Consider the following 12,766-nt stretch of genomic DNA (forward strand, 5'->3'; position numbering starts at 1 on the left):
TCTGGCAGGATTCCTGCATTGTACAGAAAAACCCAAGCAGATGGTTTAATGTTTCTAACAATTAAACATGCAGTTATCTAGTAGAATCTGGATCCAAACTCATGGGGATTAAAATAAGCATCTGTTGGTACACAGTAAACAGAAGCTGTCAATGAGCTGGCATGGTGAGGCAGGCCTGCACTCCACTCCCAGCACTCGGGAGGATCAGGTCCTCTTCAGCTTTACAACGAGTCTGAAGTCAGCCCAGGCTACAGGACACTCTGTGTCAAAACTAGAACCAAACCCCACAAAAACAAACAAATGGAACAAAAAAACAAGAAATGCTTACTAACCATTATATACTTAGGTTAATAGCTAATTAAGACACATTATAATTTATAAATCATTAGATATGCAGTTATCTCAAATTCTTCATATATAATCTGAGAACTTTAAAAGATCAAGTTAGTCAATCTAAGCTGTGCTGCCCAGGTACTTACGTTTTCAGTTAAAGGCAGACTATCTATTCTTTTCGTGAGGTTCTGAAGTTGAGCATAATACCAGTCTTTTTCCTTTTCTTCTTTGTCAAGATCAGCAAGGAGTAATGATCTGTGTTTAAAAGAAAGGTTAATTTACACAAGCTACTGCATATTGCCTAAGAATAACTCTCCAGCTGTCACTGTAAAACGATAGTGAACTGGTGAAAAATCTGACTTGGATTGTGTAGTAGGACTTACAGATTCATACTCACTGACATCTGGGTGCCAAGAGTGTTCCTTCCCTGAGTAAGACGGTTCTCAACCTGACCAGTAACAAGCTTTAGCCGAGGGCTTGCTTTCATACAGTCTAAGAGGTAAGTGAAGGGTGTGGACAGCACCAAGTTCAAAGTTTGTTTGGAAGAACAAACACTACACTAAAGGAGTTAGGCCAGCAGCAATGACGCTGGGAAAGCGTGATGTCAGCTGCTGAGCTGTAACAACACTGTGAACAGACCTATCACATCTGCAGTCAGAGAAAGCTGCTCTGCATAGAGGAACTTAGCTTGGAATCTCGATGAATTTATGTAATTCCTGAAGAACCAGACCCACTATATACCTTACCATTATAAATATAAACAAAATACTGTTACTAAGATAAAACTCAAGAGGATTACAAAAGTTCAAGCTCCTTATTGTTTTGTATGGTTCTTTTCCCAAAGCAATGTATGTTATAGTTTTCTTGTGCTGTTTCCAGAAGTTTTCTATAAAGATGCACAGAATAATGTGCATAATTACATGTATGTTTAAAAATATATATATTCTATTATTAGCATATGTTGCCCTATACATTTTTTCACTTAAAAAGTTTACTGGGGGGGGGTCATTCCACGTGAGAACAAAAGACCTACTATGTACTTCTCGATACCTGGCTAATAGCCCATGTATCTCAACAATACTGATGAACCCATAAAGGAGACATACTATGGCCAGCCAGTTCTTTGCTGGGGAGCACTTAGTATCTTTTAAATATTTTTCTATTAACATAAATATTACATGGCTGTCTTTATGTAATAATAATAAAGTACTTCATTCCATAATAAATTCTGAGGGCACATGCATTTTAACTTACCATTCCAGTAAGGTGTTATACCAACTTATAATATACAATTTTCATGAATTTAAGTATATGACACAACTTTGTGTGTGTGTTTTGTTTGGTTTTTCAAGACGGGGTTTTTCTGAACAACTGCCCAGATTGCCCTAGAACTCAAAGAGCTCTTTCTGCCTCTGCCTTCCAAGTCCTGGAATTAAAGACGTGTGCCACTATGCCCAGCTACGACACAACTTTTAATATCTTCCATATCTGAATTTATAAACCTCCAGAATATCACCATGATTTTAATTGATTTATCTTACTGTACATGAGACTATTTTTCTGAGTTTGCAAACCTTCCTTTTCTGTAACTTTGCTTCTTATTTAGAGGACTTCTATATTGAGAATGGCAGTACTTAGTCACTAGGTTGCATATGCATTTTTTCAATTTATCACTTATAATAGTTTTGTTATTTGGAAAATTTGGATTTTCATGTAGTCAGATCTGTGAATGTTTTCTATTATGGAATCTGGAATTTGGCCACATGAGAAGATGCTTCCCACTCTGATGATATTTTTAAAATTCTGTTTGGTGTTTCCTTGAGAAACATTCATAATGAGTACAAATGCATGTAGAAGGTTGCATATCTTACTGAGATCACCTTTCCTCAGAAATAATCTCAAAGACAAGCAACCTTATGTAAGAAAATAAGTGGGTAGGAACTGGCAAGAGATAAATGATGCCAAACATGAGCCAAGAGCATTTGCCACAGAGAAGCGGAGACAAAAAAAATCTGCGGTCAGTCCGTCCTCTGTATCTTACATTAGAAACGCAAAGACACTTTCATGCACATGCCACACCTACTACATAGGAACAAATGTTACCTTTCTTTTTCAAGCTCTTCCAAATATCCAGTACTTTCTCTGCTTCCATTTACAAACGCTCTTCTTGGGAAGGACCCCATGGGAACAGGACTGCACTCTCCGGAACGGCTGGATACCGACCCTTCCCGACTCCCATAGGAGTGAAGGGACATTTTTGAGCGTAGTTTCACTCCAGGAAAATTGCTATCTAAGTTAAATTCTAAGCAGAGACAAATTTTTATGTAGTAACTGCTTTATGTCATGTAAAATATTCCTAAAGCTACCACATTATTTTAAAAGAAGTCTCAGGTTTATATTTTAACTACAAATGTACAAGGCTGAATAAATAATTATTTAGAATAGTCATAATTTCCCTTGCAAAGTCAGCTTGAATCATGAAGAAAACAAGTATGTTAATCATGAAGAATTACACAAAATGTCCATCCTTAGATTCCCTGTGATAATATTTAGGGACTCAAAAACCAATTATTCTAGTTTCAATTATTACTAAGCAGGGTCCCTGTCTGACACTAGAATTTCTAGGCAACAAAGTGAGAAAGACATTTTAAAACAGATCCTATTAGAAATGGCATAGGAAAAGCTATCACCTCCATCCCAGATGGAACACAAAAGACAATAGCCCTTGAATCTACCTGCCAAGGGAGTCTTGTGAGACATGGCATATTGAAGCATATTTAGTGACTGGTCAAATGCAATGAATTTAAAAAGTAGCTCAGAATTTCCAAGATGAAAACTTAAAATCATACATTTAAAACAACGGGCAAACAGACCTTTTATCTATTTGCATTCAAGAGCTATGACCAAACATGGAAGTTGGAGGAGCAAGCTGAGCCCAGTGTTCAAACTGAGAGCAGCTGAACTTCAATCAGTTGTCATGCTGAGTCTAAAACAGTATTTTTAAAATACTTAAAAAAATGTACCTTTAAGACGCTCTAGTAAGTCAATCTGTCCAGAAGAAGTCATAGTTTCATCTTCAATACTTCCCTGTAGCTGTTTAAGTACTTCCTATTGAAAAGAGCACAGTACATTAACATGAAATTCTAAGTCACTCCTTGAAGACATGAATCTGTATTTCTTGGCATTTAAATATGACCACGGATGAGAAAGCTACTTCAGTTCAGGATGACAACATACCATAAGCTATAGTGTATATTAAATATATTACTATCATTCATTGTTACATCTCAATAACAATAGTGGCATTTTGTGATAGTGGGGATTACGAGGAGTCTCCACGCAAGACACTTCATGCCACACTTAAAAGGAAGGTATGGGGTGTTATGATCAAACTGCATTACCTGCAAACTTGAAAAGACATATCAGCTAACTTTTATGAAAAGTAGAATTATTATCATTCTGAATCAGCTGACACCTACAGACTTGCTTAAGTTGTAAAAAATGACTGTTTAGAACTTGTACCTCTTGGGCCTGTATCTGCATGACCAGAACAGGAGCCTGCTGTTTAGCAGCTTACTGCCCAAGTCCACAGCACAGCTGAGCACACTAGAGCACCGACCTACACTTGGCAGACACCCAGGTAATAGCTGCCTCTTGACCTTGCTACCATTGTCTTCCTCTTGACCTTGAGACCACTATCTTTCTTCTCACATAGATTACTTCATAAATTTTAAAAAAGTTGGAAAGTCATTTTCAATCTACTTTTTCTGTCCAATTATCTGTAAACCTTGTCTTTTACTTGTACTCCTTAGTAACTTACTTATAGTTCCCGTATATTGGAGCACGTCACTCTAGCCTCCAGCATGTCCTTTGGCCAATTTGATTTTGAAAATGTACTGAATGTCCGCCACCCTAAAACTAAAGGCAGTGTTACTGTGTGGGGAAGTGATCTGCCGCAAAGTGAGCAAAGCAGGAGGGGCAGCTCCACGGCTCTGCCTTGATCCTGGCCCTGTAAGCTCTAATGACAAATGAGCTGTGGGCTGGGCTGAGCGCGTGGCCTTCAAACAGACAACAGCTGTTTGACTGTTAACTGAAAGTCTTGGGTAGGGAGGTGTTGGGAAGGTGAATGATGTTCATGTGGAAATCATCTCAAGAGAGTATCAGCACTGTGAGAATGAGACCATATTCATATGGGGACACCTCCCTTACATGACTGCAGAGCATGCCCAATGGTCAGCTGTCAACTGCAGGTCACTTCACCTCTTTCCCTGTGACTTTCCCCCAGGGTTCTAATCTCCTTCCATCCATGGCAACTACCTGTAGCAGTCTTTTAACCTATGACAAGATGACCACAGCACGTCATACAGAAAAACAAAGTATGCAAAAAAAAAAAAAGAGAGATACCATTGAACACATTTGTATAGGATGACAAGAAAAAGCTTCTCTTTACGTCGGTGATGGAATTACAAATATAAATCAGTGGATGAGCTGGATGGAAAGCTCTGTGGCAGAGTGTTTATCTAGGACACACAGGCCCTAGGGCTGAGCATTAGTCCCTCCCCAAATCCCTATACAAATTGAATGATTCTGGGATTGCTTGCATTATTTCCTAATCTTAAAACTGGTTAAATTCACAGCTTGTAATAAAACTACTTTTTTAAGCCTCTGAGACTTACAATCTGAATTTGAATCATGGAACCCACATGGCAGAAAAAAATTGACTTCCACAAATTGTCCTCTGGTTTCCGTAAGTACAACACACACACACATACATGCATGCATATAGCAGGTAAATAACTGCGCTGGGCACAGCTTAGCAGTAGAACGCTTTTTGTGGAGAATGTGTGTCACCATAAGTTTAATTCTCAGGGCCGATACAAAAGCCCCTACACATCTGTTAGAAATATATTGATAAAATTTAAGGATAAAATTTTTTAAGGATTTTGTGAGTAGCAATTCTAAAAGGCATCAGCTTGTGCCATTCGTCTTTCATGTTATCTTTGTTAAGTGCTCTGACTTATGAACTCCACTAGGCAAAGCTGGACACCCACCTCGCTCCGATCCAGTTACTCTACCTTAAGATGACAACATTTCGCGTGATTTATACTACTTACAGCTTGCAATGAACAGTCTATGCCTACTCCCTAGCAAAAATAACCCCAGTTGTATTTCTATTGTGAGGTTCAATTTATACAGGTACCAATCTTTAGTCCTTAATGGCTTAACCTTTCCAACTTTGGTGGCCTCAAGTTCTCACCAGTGTATCCTCAGTCCCCAGAAACAGCCACTATGCTACAACTAGACAGTATACAGCCCTTTGAGTTTCTGTTTCCTGCTTTAAACAATCACCTGTCAGATGCTTTCATACTACTGCATGTATTCATCCATTATTCCTTTGGTGAAGTATAGAATCTTCTCTATGAACACACTCCTGATTTCTTCCCCCCCATGGGACACTGGGATGGCCCCAGTCTGAAGGCTGCTATGAAGACTGCTAGTATGATCACTCTGCACAAGCATCTCGTGTATAAGCACTTAGTTCTCTGGGGGTGATTTCAAACTCAAATGTTGAATCACGGTGTTTACCTTAAGAAGAAACTGTTGTTGTTGTTATGTATGTGTGTTTAAAATAGGCCCACCAGCAGTGTGTGAACCCTTCAATATTCCAATTTATGTGAAGCGGTCACATCTTAAATCTAAGTCATTTGAGTAGGTGTAAGATGATCTTTGTATTTCCCCAATGACAGGTGATACCCAATTACTTTCCATTAGTGTACCTGGCCACTTATCTTCCTCCTTGGACTGTCTTAATTCATGTTGCAAAACACTGGCTACTTAAACCCATTTGTTTGTCTACTTGTGTGTGGCACACTTGAGGGGATCAGGAAACTTTTGGGGGTCAGTTCTCTTCCATCTTATTGAGGCAAGGGCAACTCTCCTTCTGCTGCTGCCAAGCCAGATACTCCAAGCTACCAAGGCCTCGAGCTTTTGGGAAATGGATTCTCCCGTCTGCTCTCCTCTTACTTTAGGAGTGCTGGGACTACAGATGTCAGGAGCACAGGATTTCCTTCCGGGGGTCACCCTGCTTGTGCCACCAGTGCTTCACCTTACCAACTGACCATCTTCCCAGCTCCCCAAACTAGATCTTATTGTTTATAATGCAAGTACCTTATATATTTTGAAACAAATTCTTTTGTCAAATATATGTGCAGTGTGGTAAATGATTTTCCTTAGTTGATAATGGCCTATTTTTAATTTTCTTATTGAAGCCTTCTGAAGATATAAATTTTTAATTCTGATGAAGCCTATACTGGCTAGTTTTATGTCAACTTGCACAAGCTACAGTCATCAGAGAGGAGGGAGCTTCAATTGAGAAAAAAGCCTCCATAGGATTGGGCTATAGGCAGGCCTACTGGGCATGTCCTTAATTAGTGACTGATGGAAGAGGCTGAGCCATGATGGGTGGTGCCAGCCCTGGGCAGTTGGTCCTGGGTTCTATAAGAACGCGAGATTGATTACCATGCCACGAGGAGCAAGCAAGTAAGCAGCACTCTTTCAGTCTCAGCATCGGCTCCTGTCTTCAGGTTCCCGCCCTGACTGCCTCTGGTGAGAAACTGAGATGTGGAAGTGTAAGACAAATAAACCCTTTCCTCCCCAAGTTGCTTTGGTTGTGGTGTTTCATCATAGCAGTAGTAACCCTAAGACCAGGCAGTACCAGGATAATGGGATGTTTCTGTGACATACCTGACCATGTTTGGGGGGAGAACTGTGGAAGGACTTTGGAATTCTGGTTAGAAAAGTCACAGAGTGTTCAGTTTGGTGAGCTGTTCTGTAGGAGCTCGGAAGATAAGGATGTTGAGGGCAGTACAGAGGTCCAGCTTGTGAAGTCTCAGAGAAGTTAAGAGTCCATCAAGGTCATTTGTTATTTTGAATTCTGTGGCCTTGTTAGCTGGGGCTGAAGAATCAGCTGTGATAAACAAGATACCTGAAACTGCTTTGCGGGGGATACTCAAGGCTGCTCAGCTGGAGTAATTAAGAAGAGCCCAGGAGGTGAGACCTCTGGGAAGTTGGGAAGTGTTTGGTTCCTGAGAGTCAGAACATTTTTTATTGTGGATACAATTACCTGTCAAAAATTTATAGCATTTCTGGCACTTTACAAATTTTCATTTTTTCATTACATTCTATTTATGTCAAGAATCTTTGACTAACTTCAACTTCTGCATTACCTCCTACTTTCTGTTTTCTTGATTACCATTTTCTTATTTCTTAAACTTGACAATATGCCAATGGTGTGTCTATAAGAACAAGAAAGACTTAAGATGAGTGTATTCTTTCTATAGATTACCCCCTGCTGGGGCTGCCCTCTCCCATCCCACCAGATGCAGTGAATGGTTTGCAGGTCATTTCAATCTATTTTGTTTCTTGAGTATGTTCTTTTTGTTTGGATTGAAACCATGGGTGTCTGTTTCCTATGCCTTCAACCCCCTACTCTATGCAACTCCAGATCCAACACATGGTTGGGAACAAGCCACGCCTGGCACAGCAGATGCATCCATTAAACATCTCACTACAGCTTCTCTGCATGATTTTCTGGTTCTTATCTCTTTAGCACTAAAAATCCATCTCTTGGAGTTGAGGTTTTTAATCTGGTCTAATAAGTTCAAATCCTGGCAAACACTTTATGAAACTAAAGTTACTCTCTCTGTAGCCATGTCCTACAAGCTAATATTAAGCCTTCTATCTCCCCCCAAACCCCGCTTCTCCACAACTCAGCATCCACAACAAAGGCTGCCATGGCTGAAGCTCTTCTCCCCTGCCTTCATGTGTGCTCCCCCGCCAAAGCTGTCAGTTTGTGCCCAGCTTGGCTTGCACTTATGTCCCCAGAGAGGAAAGTCACCAGTAATCTCCGCTTGCTCTGCTTCCCTTGACACAGCACTTCTTCTGTAGTCTTTTAGTAGGTGTATTTAAAGAGGGGCTCTCAACACAGCACACTCACACACTTGTAATTAAACTTGAAGTATTTCCTTAGCACCCTCAGATATGCGGTCTATTCATATCCTCTAATTCTTAATATTCATTCTCCTGTGTTATCTATCCCACAGTATTTTTATGTTTTTATAGTGATGTCAGGTGGCCAACAGTACCCTATTTTGCCACTAGGTGGTAGTACTGCTTATATTTTAGGCTTCCCTGGTTTAATCTGAAGATGTCTTGCCTTGCTTTGTGGAGACTAGGTTAAAGGTCAGGAAACAAGCTTTGCCATTGTTCTATGTGTTCTAAAGAGTGTTTGAACTACTGTGTTGCATTAATTTTAACCCAACATGGGAAGCACCAACAGTTTCAAAAGCATCTTTTTACAAATCAATATAAGACAAAACAGGTCACAGTTCCTGTTCTTTAACAGCACAGAGCCCGTTAGGAAGCAATCCATAAATAACTCAACTGACAGCTGTAATTACTATGATGCCGTAAGCCCAGTCCTAATGAAATAGGTCTGCAAGGGTATGTGCAGAAACACCTTTGCGAAATCGCTGAATTCAGGCGCACCTTAAATATATTCCTCCTGTGTCTGGTTTAAAGGAAGCAGCACAAGGTATGGCTCGAATGGCCACTCTTAAAGACACTCTACTTTCAGCATGGAGATGGACCTAATGTCGACTAAAATGTCTCCTCCAAAGTGTTTTTTAAAAACAATTTTTGGATTTGCTTAAATAGTTAAATGAAAACTTCAAGCTAGAACTGAGTTCCCGTATGACAAATCAGATATGTACCATTTAAACAGGCCCTTCAGGAGGAAGTGTGCAATGTATATATGCAGTCAAGCAAACCAAAATGTGTCTGCACATTGTATCCCTGAACTCTCAAACAGATGCCCTGTACAAGTTTAAAGGGCGCTGTGCTGTAAGTGTTACGATAACAAATGGCTTTTTAACTTATTAGGTAACTGGCTCTAGTGTTTTAAATCACTGATAGTAGCTTGTGGTAAGAAAAAACAAATCATTGTTTATAGTTATCCTCTTTCCAAAATGATATGAAGTGTCTATTTTGAAGACGCTATTGCCAGAGAGCTTTTATGGCAATTAGAATGGGAAAAAGATAATAGGAAGATAGTAAGACAGTGTGTAAGAGCAAAGGCTGAGCTGTTAGGATGCTGGAGCTAAAGGAGAAAGCAGGAAAGAGAACAGTTCTTCAGTGAGATACAGCAGTCTAGAAAAGAAGGGAGACTCTGAAGTGACAGAAAAGAACTAGATAGAATAGAAGATATCTATAGATGGGCAAAATGGAGTATTTAGAGGAAAACGTCAGAAATCAAGATGGTAAAATAGCCAAGTAACAGAAACAACACAAAATTGAACTTTCCCTCAGGGAAGGAAGTAAACCATTTCTGTTGACAATCTCCAATTTTATGAAGTTATTATATTTGTTGGGAATCTGCCTAACCGATAATTAAAGTAACTAAAGTTTTAATCAATTACTTTGAATCTTTTCCCTTCTCCACACTAAATATTTTACTGTGTACGTTTTCTTGCTATCTGGCAAACCAACATCAGTGCTTAGAAGTGTCATGGAAATCATTCTCTAGGCTTATGATGCTTGCATTTTCCAAATAAGGCAATGAAATATTTGAGATACACTGTAAAAATAAAGCTAGTTTCTATAAGCTGTACAGAAACCCTTCCCTCTAAACTGAATACAATGATAAAGTTGGGGTTATTATTTTTAAACTTAAAAACTAGAAAGAACTAGTCACCAGGGCTAATTTATTTTCTTTGAATGATTTGTTATATTAATTTAACACATTTACTAAGAATATGTTAACTTTTCTAAGAAAGAGTTTATATATTATTGTTTAGTTTAAAGTATACTTTTGAGTCAGTTAAGCATCTTAGCTACCCCAAGTTGACAAGAGGATACGGAATGAAAGTGGATCAGCTACAATTAAAAGTTGCAGTCTTGATACCTTCATATTAGATGCCTCAGTTTCCAGTTTTGTAAGATGATTGGAATTATCTTCTAGCTCTTGTCGAAGGTTTGAGTTCTCCATCTTCAGGGCCTCCACCTGCTTTAACAACTGATCATATGAAGCTGCAGCCATCCTTGGCTACCCTTGAACCTATAGGGTTAAAAAGGATTTTGAAATTCACTACTGAAAAATGGAGAAGCTGCTTGTTTTGTTTTGAAGGAAGAGACAATGGCAGCAAAGCTGTCCAGACAGGGATGGTGCTGCGTGCGGGTTTGGTCTCCAAACACGTCACTCAAGCAGCAGCACCTCCTGAGAGGACAGAACACAGGGTCCTAGCTGAAGAGAAACAGGGTAAAAGCAGAAGGCAGACCTCAGCCTATTTGCACAGGGAAGATTTCTAACTGTAAGAATCTTTCAAGGTTAAAGATGATCTAACTAGCTCTGTTATGTCAAACTTACAGAACAGAGCCACCGATAAGGAATTTGTATAGCAATGAATTTCAGTCTTCGATTTGAGCATGAGTTATAGGTTTTCAGAGTCAGAACAGATTAATAAGACCATTCTATCACTTTTATTTAATGAAAGGTTTGTCTTAAAACATCCATGGTGAAGTAGTTCTGAAGATTTAAGATGTCACAGAACAGCAGCCATTCACAAAACTGTCACAAAGGCAAAGATAAAACTGAGACTTCTGATGGAAAGGATAGCCCAGTCTATGGCAGAAGTGGTCTGTGTTCAAACTGAGGCTGAAAGGTATTTGACAGAAGAAAGTGGATGGGATGACCTTAGAGATAAGACTTCAAAGAGAGTGGTGGGAGCAGAGGAGACAAGAAAGAGAGCGCTGTTGGTACGACCAGATGCAGGATGACACAGGGCATGTCAAGACTAAGCAAGAGAAAAAAGAAGAAAAAAGAAAGAATAACAAGAGTCAGGAAACCCAGATTCTCTTTTTAGTTTAATGTCAACTAATTTTGGAATAAAAATTAAGAATAAACAATTCTAAATTATCTAATACAAAATATCACATACATTTAAAGATCCTGCAATAAACTGCTTCCATAAAAGGAAAGGAATCTATTTAGGACAATGCAGGCTGCCTACACCATTGGCTATTCGTGACAATACTGGAGTTGTACAACTTGAACACCCTAACAACAAATCAAGGGACTGGAATCTAGTCATTTCTACAAGACCAGAGACACTGGTGAACCTGGGACAACCCAAGGGTGCCTAAGAAGGGGAGGCCTGGGCTGGAGACCATCGATCGGAAGTTTCCAAAGTTAAAAACAAGGAGACTCGTATTTGGAAGCATGGTCTTAGGCTCAGGCACGGTCATCTATTGGTTAACTTTCACCCCTTCGTTATTTCATTTGTAGAAGGCATTTACCAACCGCTTCAACATAACTTAGAGGAATGCTGTTAGGAGTAACAAAATAGAGATTGAAAACCAACGACTCTAAGTAAATATGTTCTGAAAGCACACTGTAGCATAACTTCTTAGTGAGACCTTACGGTGAAGCTGTCCTTCCGTTACACCAGGGATGAGAGGGAAAGAAGCAGACCACTTTCCTCAGGACCAAGGAGAGCTCTCAGACAACGGCAAAATTCATATGATTAATCTTTTTTTTCTGTTTTATATATGTCAATAATAAGCAGGTCCAGAAATACACAGCATATTGAAATCATCTGACAAGTAGGGATCCAACAAAGCTCTAATAATTAAGCCTCAAAATAATTTACTTAAAATACAATTACAGGCAATGTTACAGTAAAATAACAAAACGAAGGAAAAGCTAATGTGGGGGTGTGCTGAGACAGGTCAAGTTACATAACCACAAAAAAGAGCAAGCTCTGGCCAGCAGGCAGAAACTTCAGACTGATGTCCGTACACTGAGCAAAAGAGTGCAACGCCCACAGCGGCCAGAAGAGGGCATCATATCCTCTGGAGCTGGAGTTGCAGGTGGTTGGGATCCACCCAATGTTAGTGCTGAGAACTCAAGCACTCTTATTGGCCAAAGCCCCCAGATTTGTTTTGAATGGTGGTCAAGATTTTCATGACCTCTACTCCCCTAAAGAATCTCAATCACAAAAGTCCTTCTGCTCTAACAATGAAATAAGAAAACAATGAGATATTTCACGGAGGATTACTCTACCATACAACCCTTCTAGGAGGCTGAAGCTGTCATGTCTTAACCTGCAATTGCTCTATACAAAAATTGGAAATTTTTAGCCGGGCGGTGGTGGAGCACGCCTTTAATCCCAGCACTCAGGAGGCAGAGGCAGGCGGATCTCTGTGAGTTCGAGGCCAGCCTGGTCTACAAGAGCTAGCTCCAGGACAGACTCCAAAAAGCTACGGAGAAACCCTGTCTCGAAAATTTAAAAAAAAAAAATGGAAATTTTGGCATTTACTTTGGGAATATTTTTCATGCAATCATAAGAATTTCACACCAAATAGTGTAACTAGAAGT

The 12,766-nt window shown here is 39.6% G+C and overlaps 1 protein-coding gene across 10 annotated transcripts in view; it reads right to left on the minus strand.

Moving 5' to 3' along the window:
* Apc (APC regulator of WNT signaling pathway) overlaps positions 1-12,766 on the minus strand; it is a 92,363-nt gene that overhangs the window by 42,579 nt on the left and 37,018 nt on the right. For 9 of the 10 annotated variants that reach the window (XM_050134961.1, XM_050134958.1, XM_050134955.1 and 6 more), the window contains exons 2-5: positions 10,295-10,447; positions 3,357-3,441; positions 2,437-2,635; positions 480-588 (exon numbers count right to left, since the gene is read on the minus strand). In XM_050134961.1, coding sequence (XP_049990918.1) covers positions 480-588; positions 2,437-2,635; positions 3,357-3,441; positions 10,295-10,429 — 528 coding nt within the window. In that variant the 5' untranslated portion in view covers positions 10,430-10,447. Of the gene's footprint in view, positions 1-479; positions 589-2,436; positions 2,636-3,356; positions 3,442-6,852; positions 6,872-10,294; positions 10,448-12,766 lie in introns of those variants that run through there. The other variant, XM_050134956.1, reaches the window with a different exon arrangement.

The sequence above is a fragment of the Alexandromys fortis genome, unplaced genomic scaffold (genome assembly GCF_014885135.2).
Source record: "Alexandromys fortis isolate MF-2015 unplaced genomic scaffold, M_Fortis_MF-2015_v1.1 scaffold_25, whole genome shotgun sequence".
Classification (NCBI taxonomy): Eukaryota; Metazoa; Chordata; class Mammalia; order Rodentia; family Cricetidae; genus Alexandromys; species Alexandromys fortis.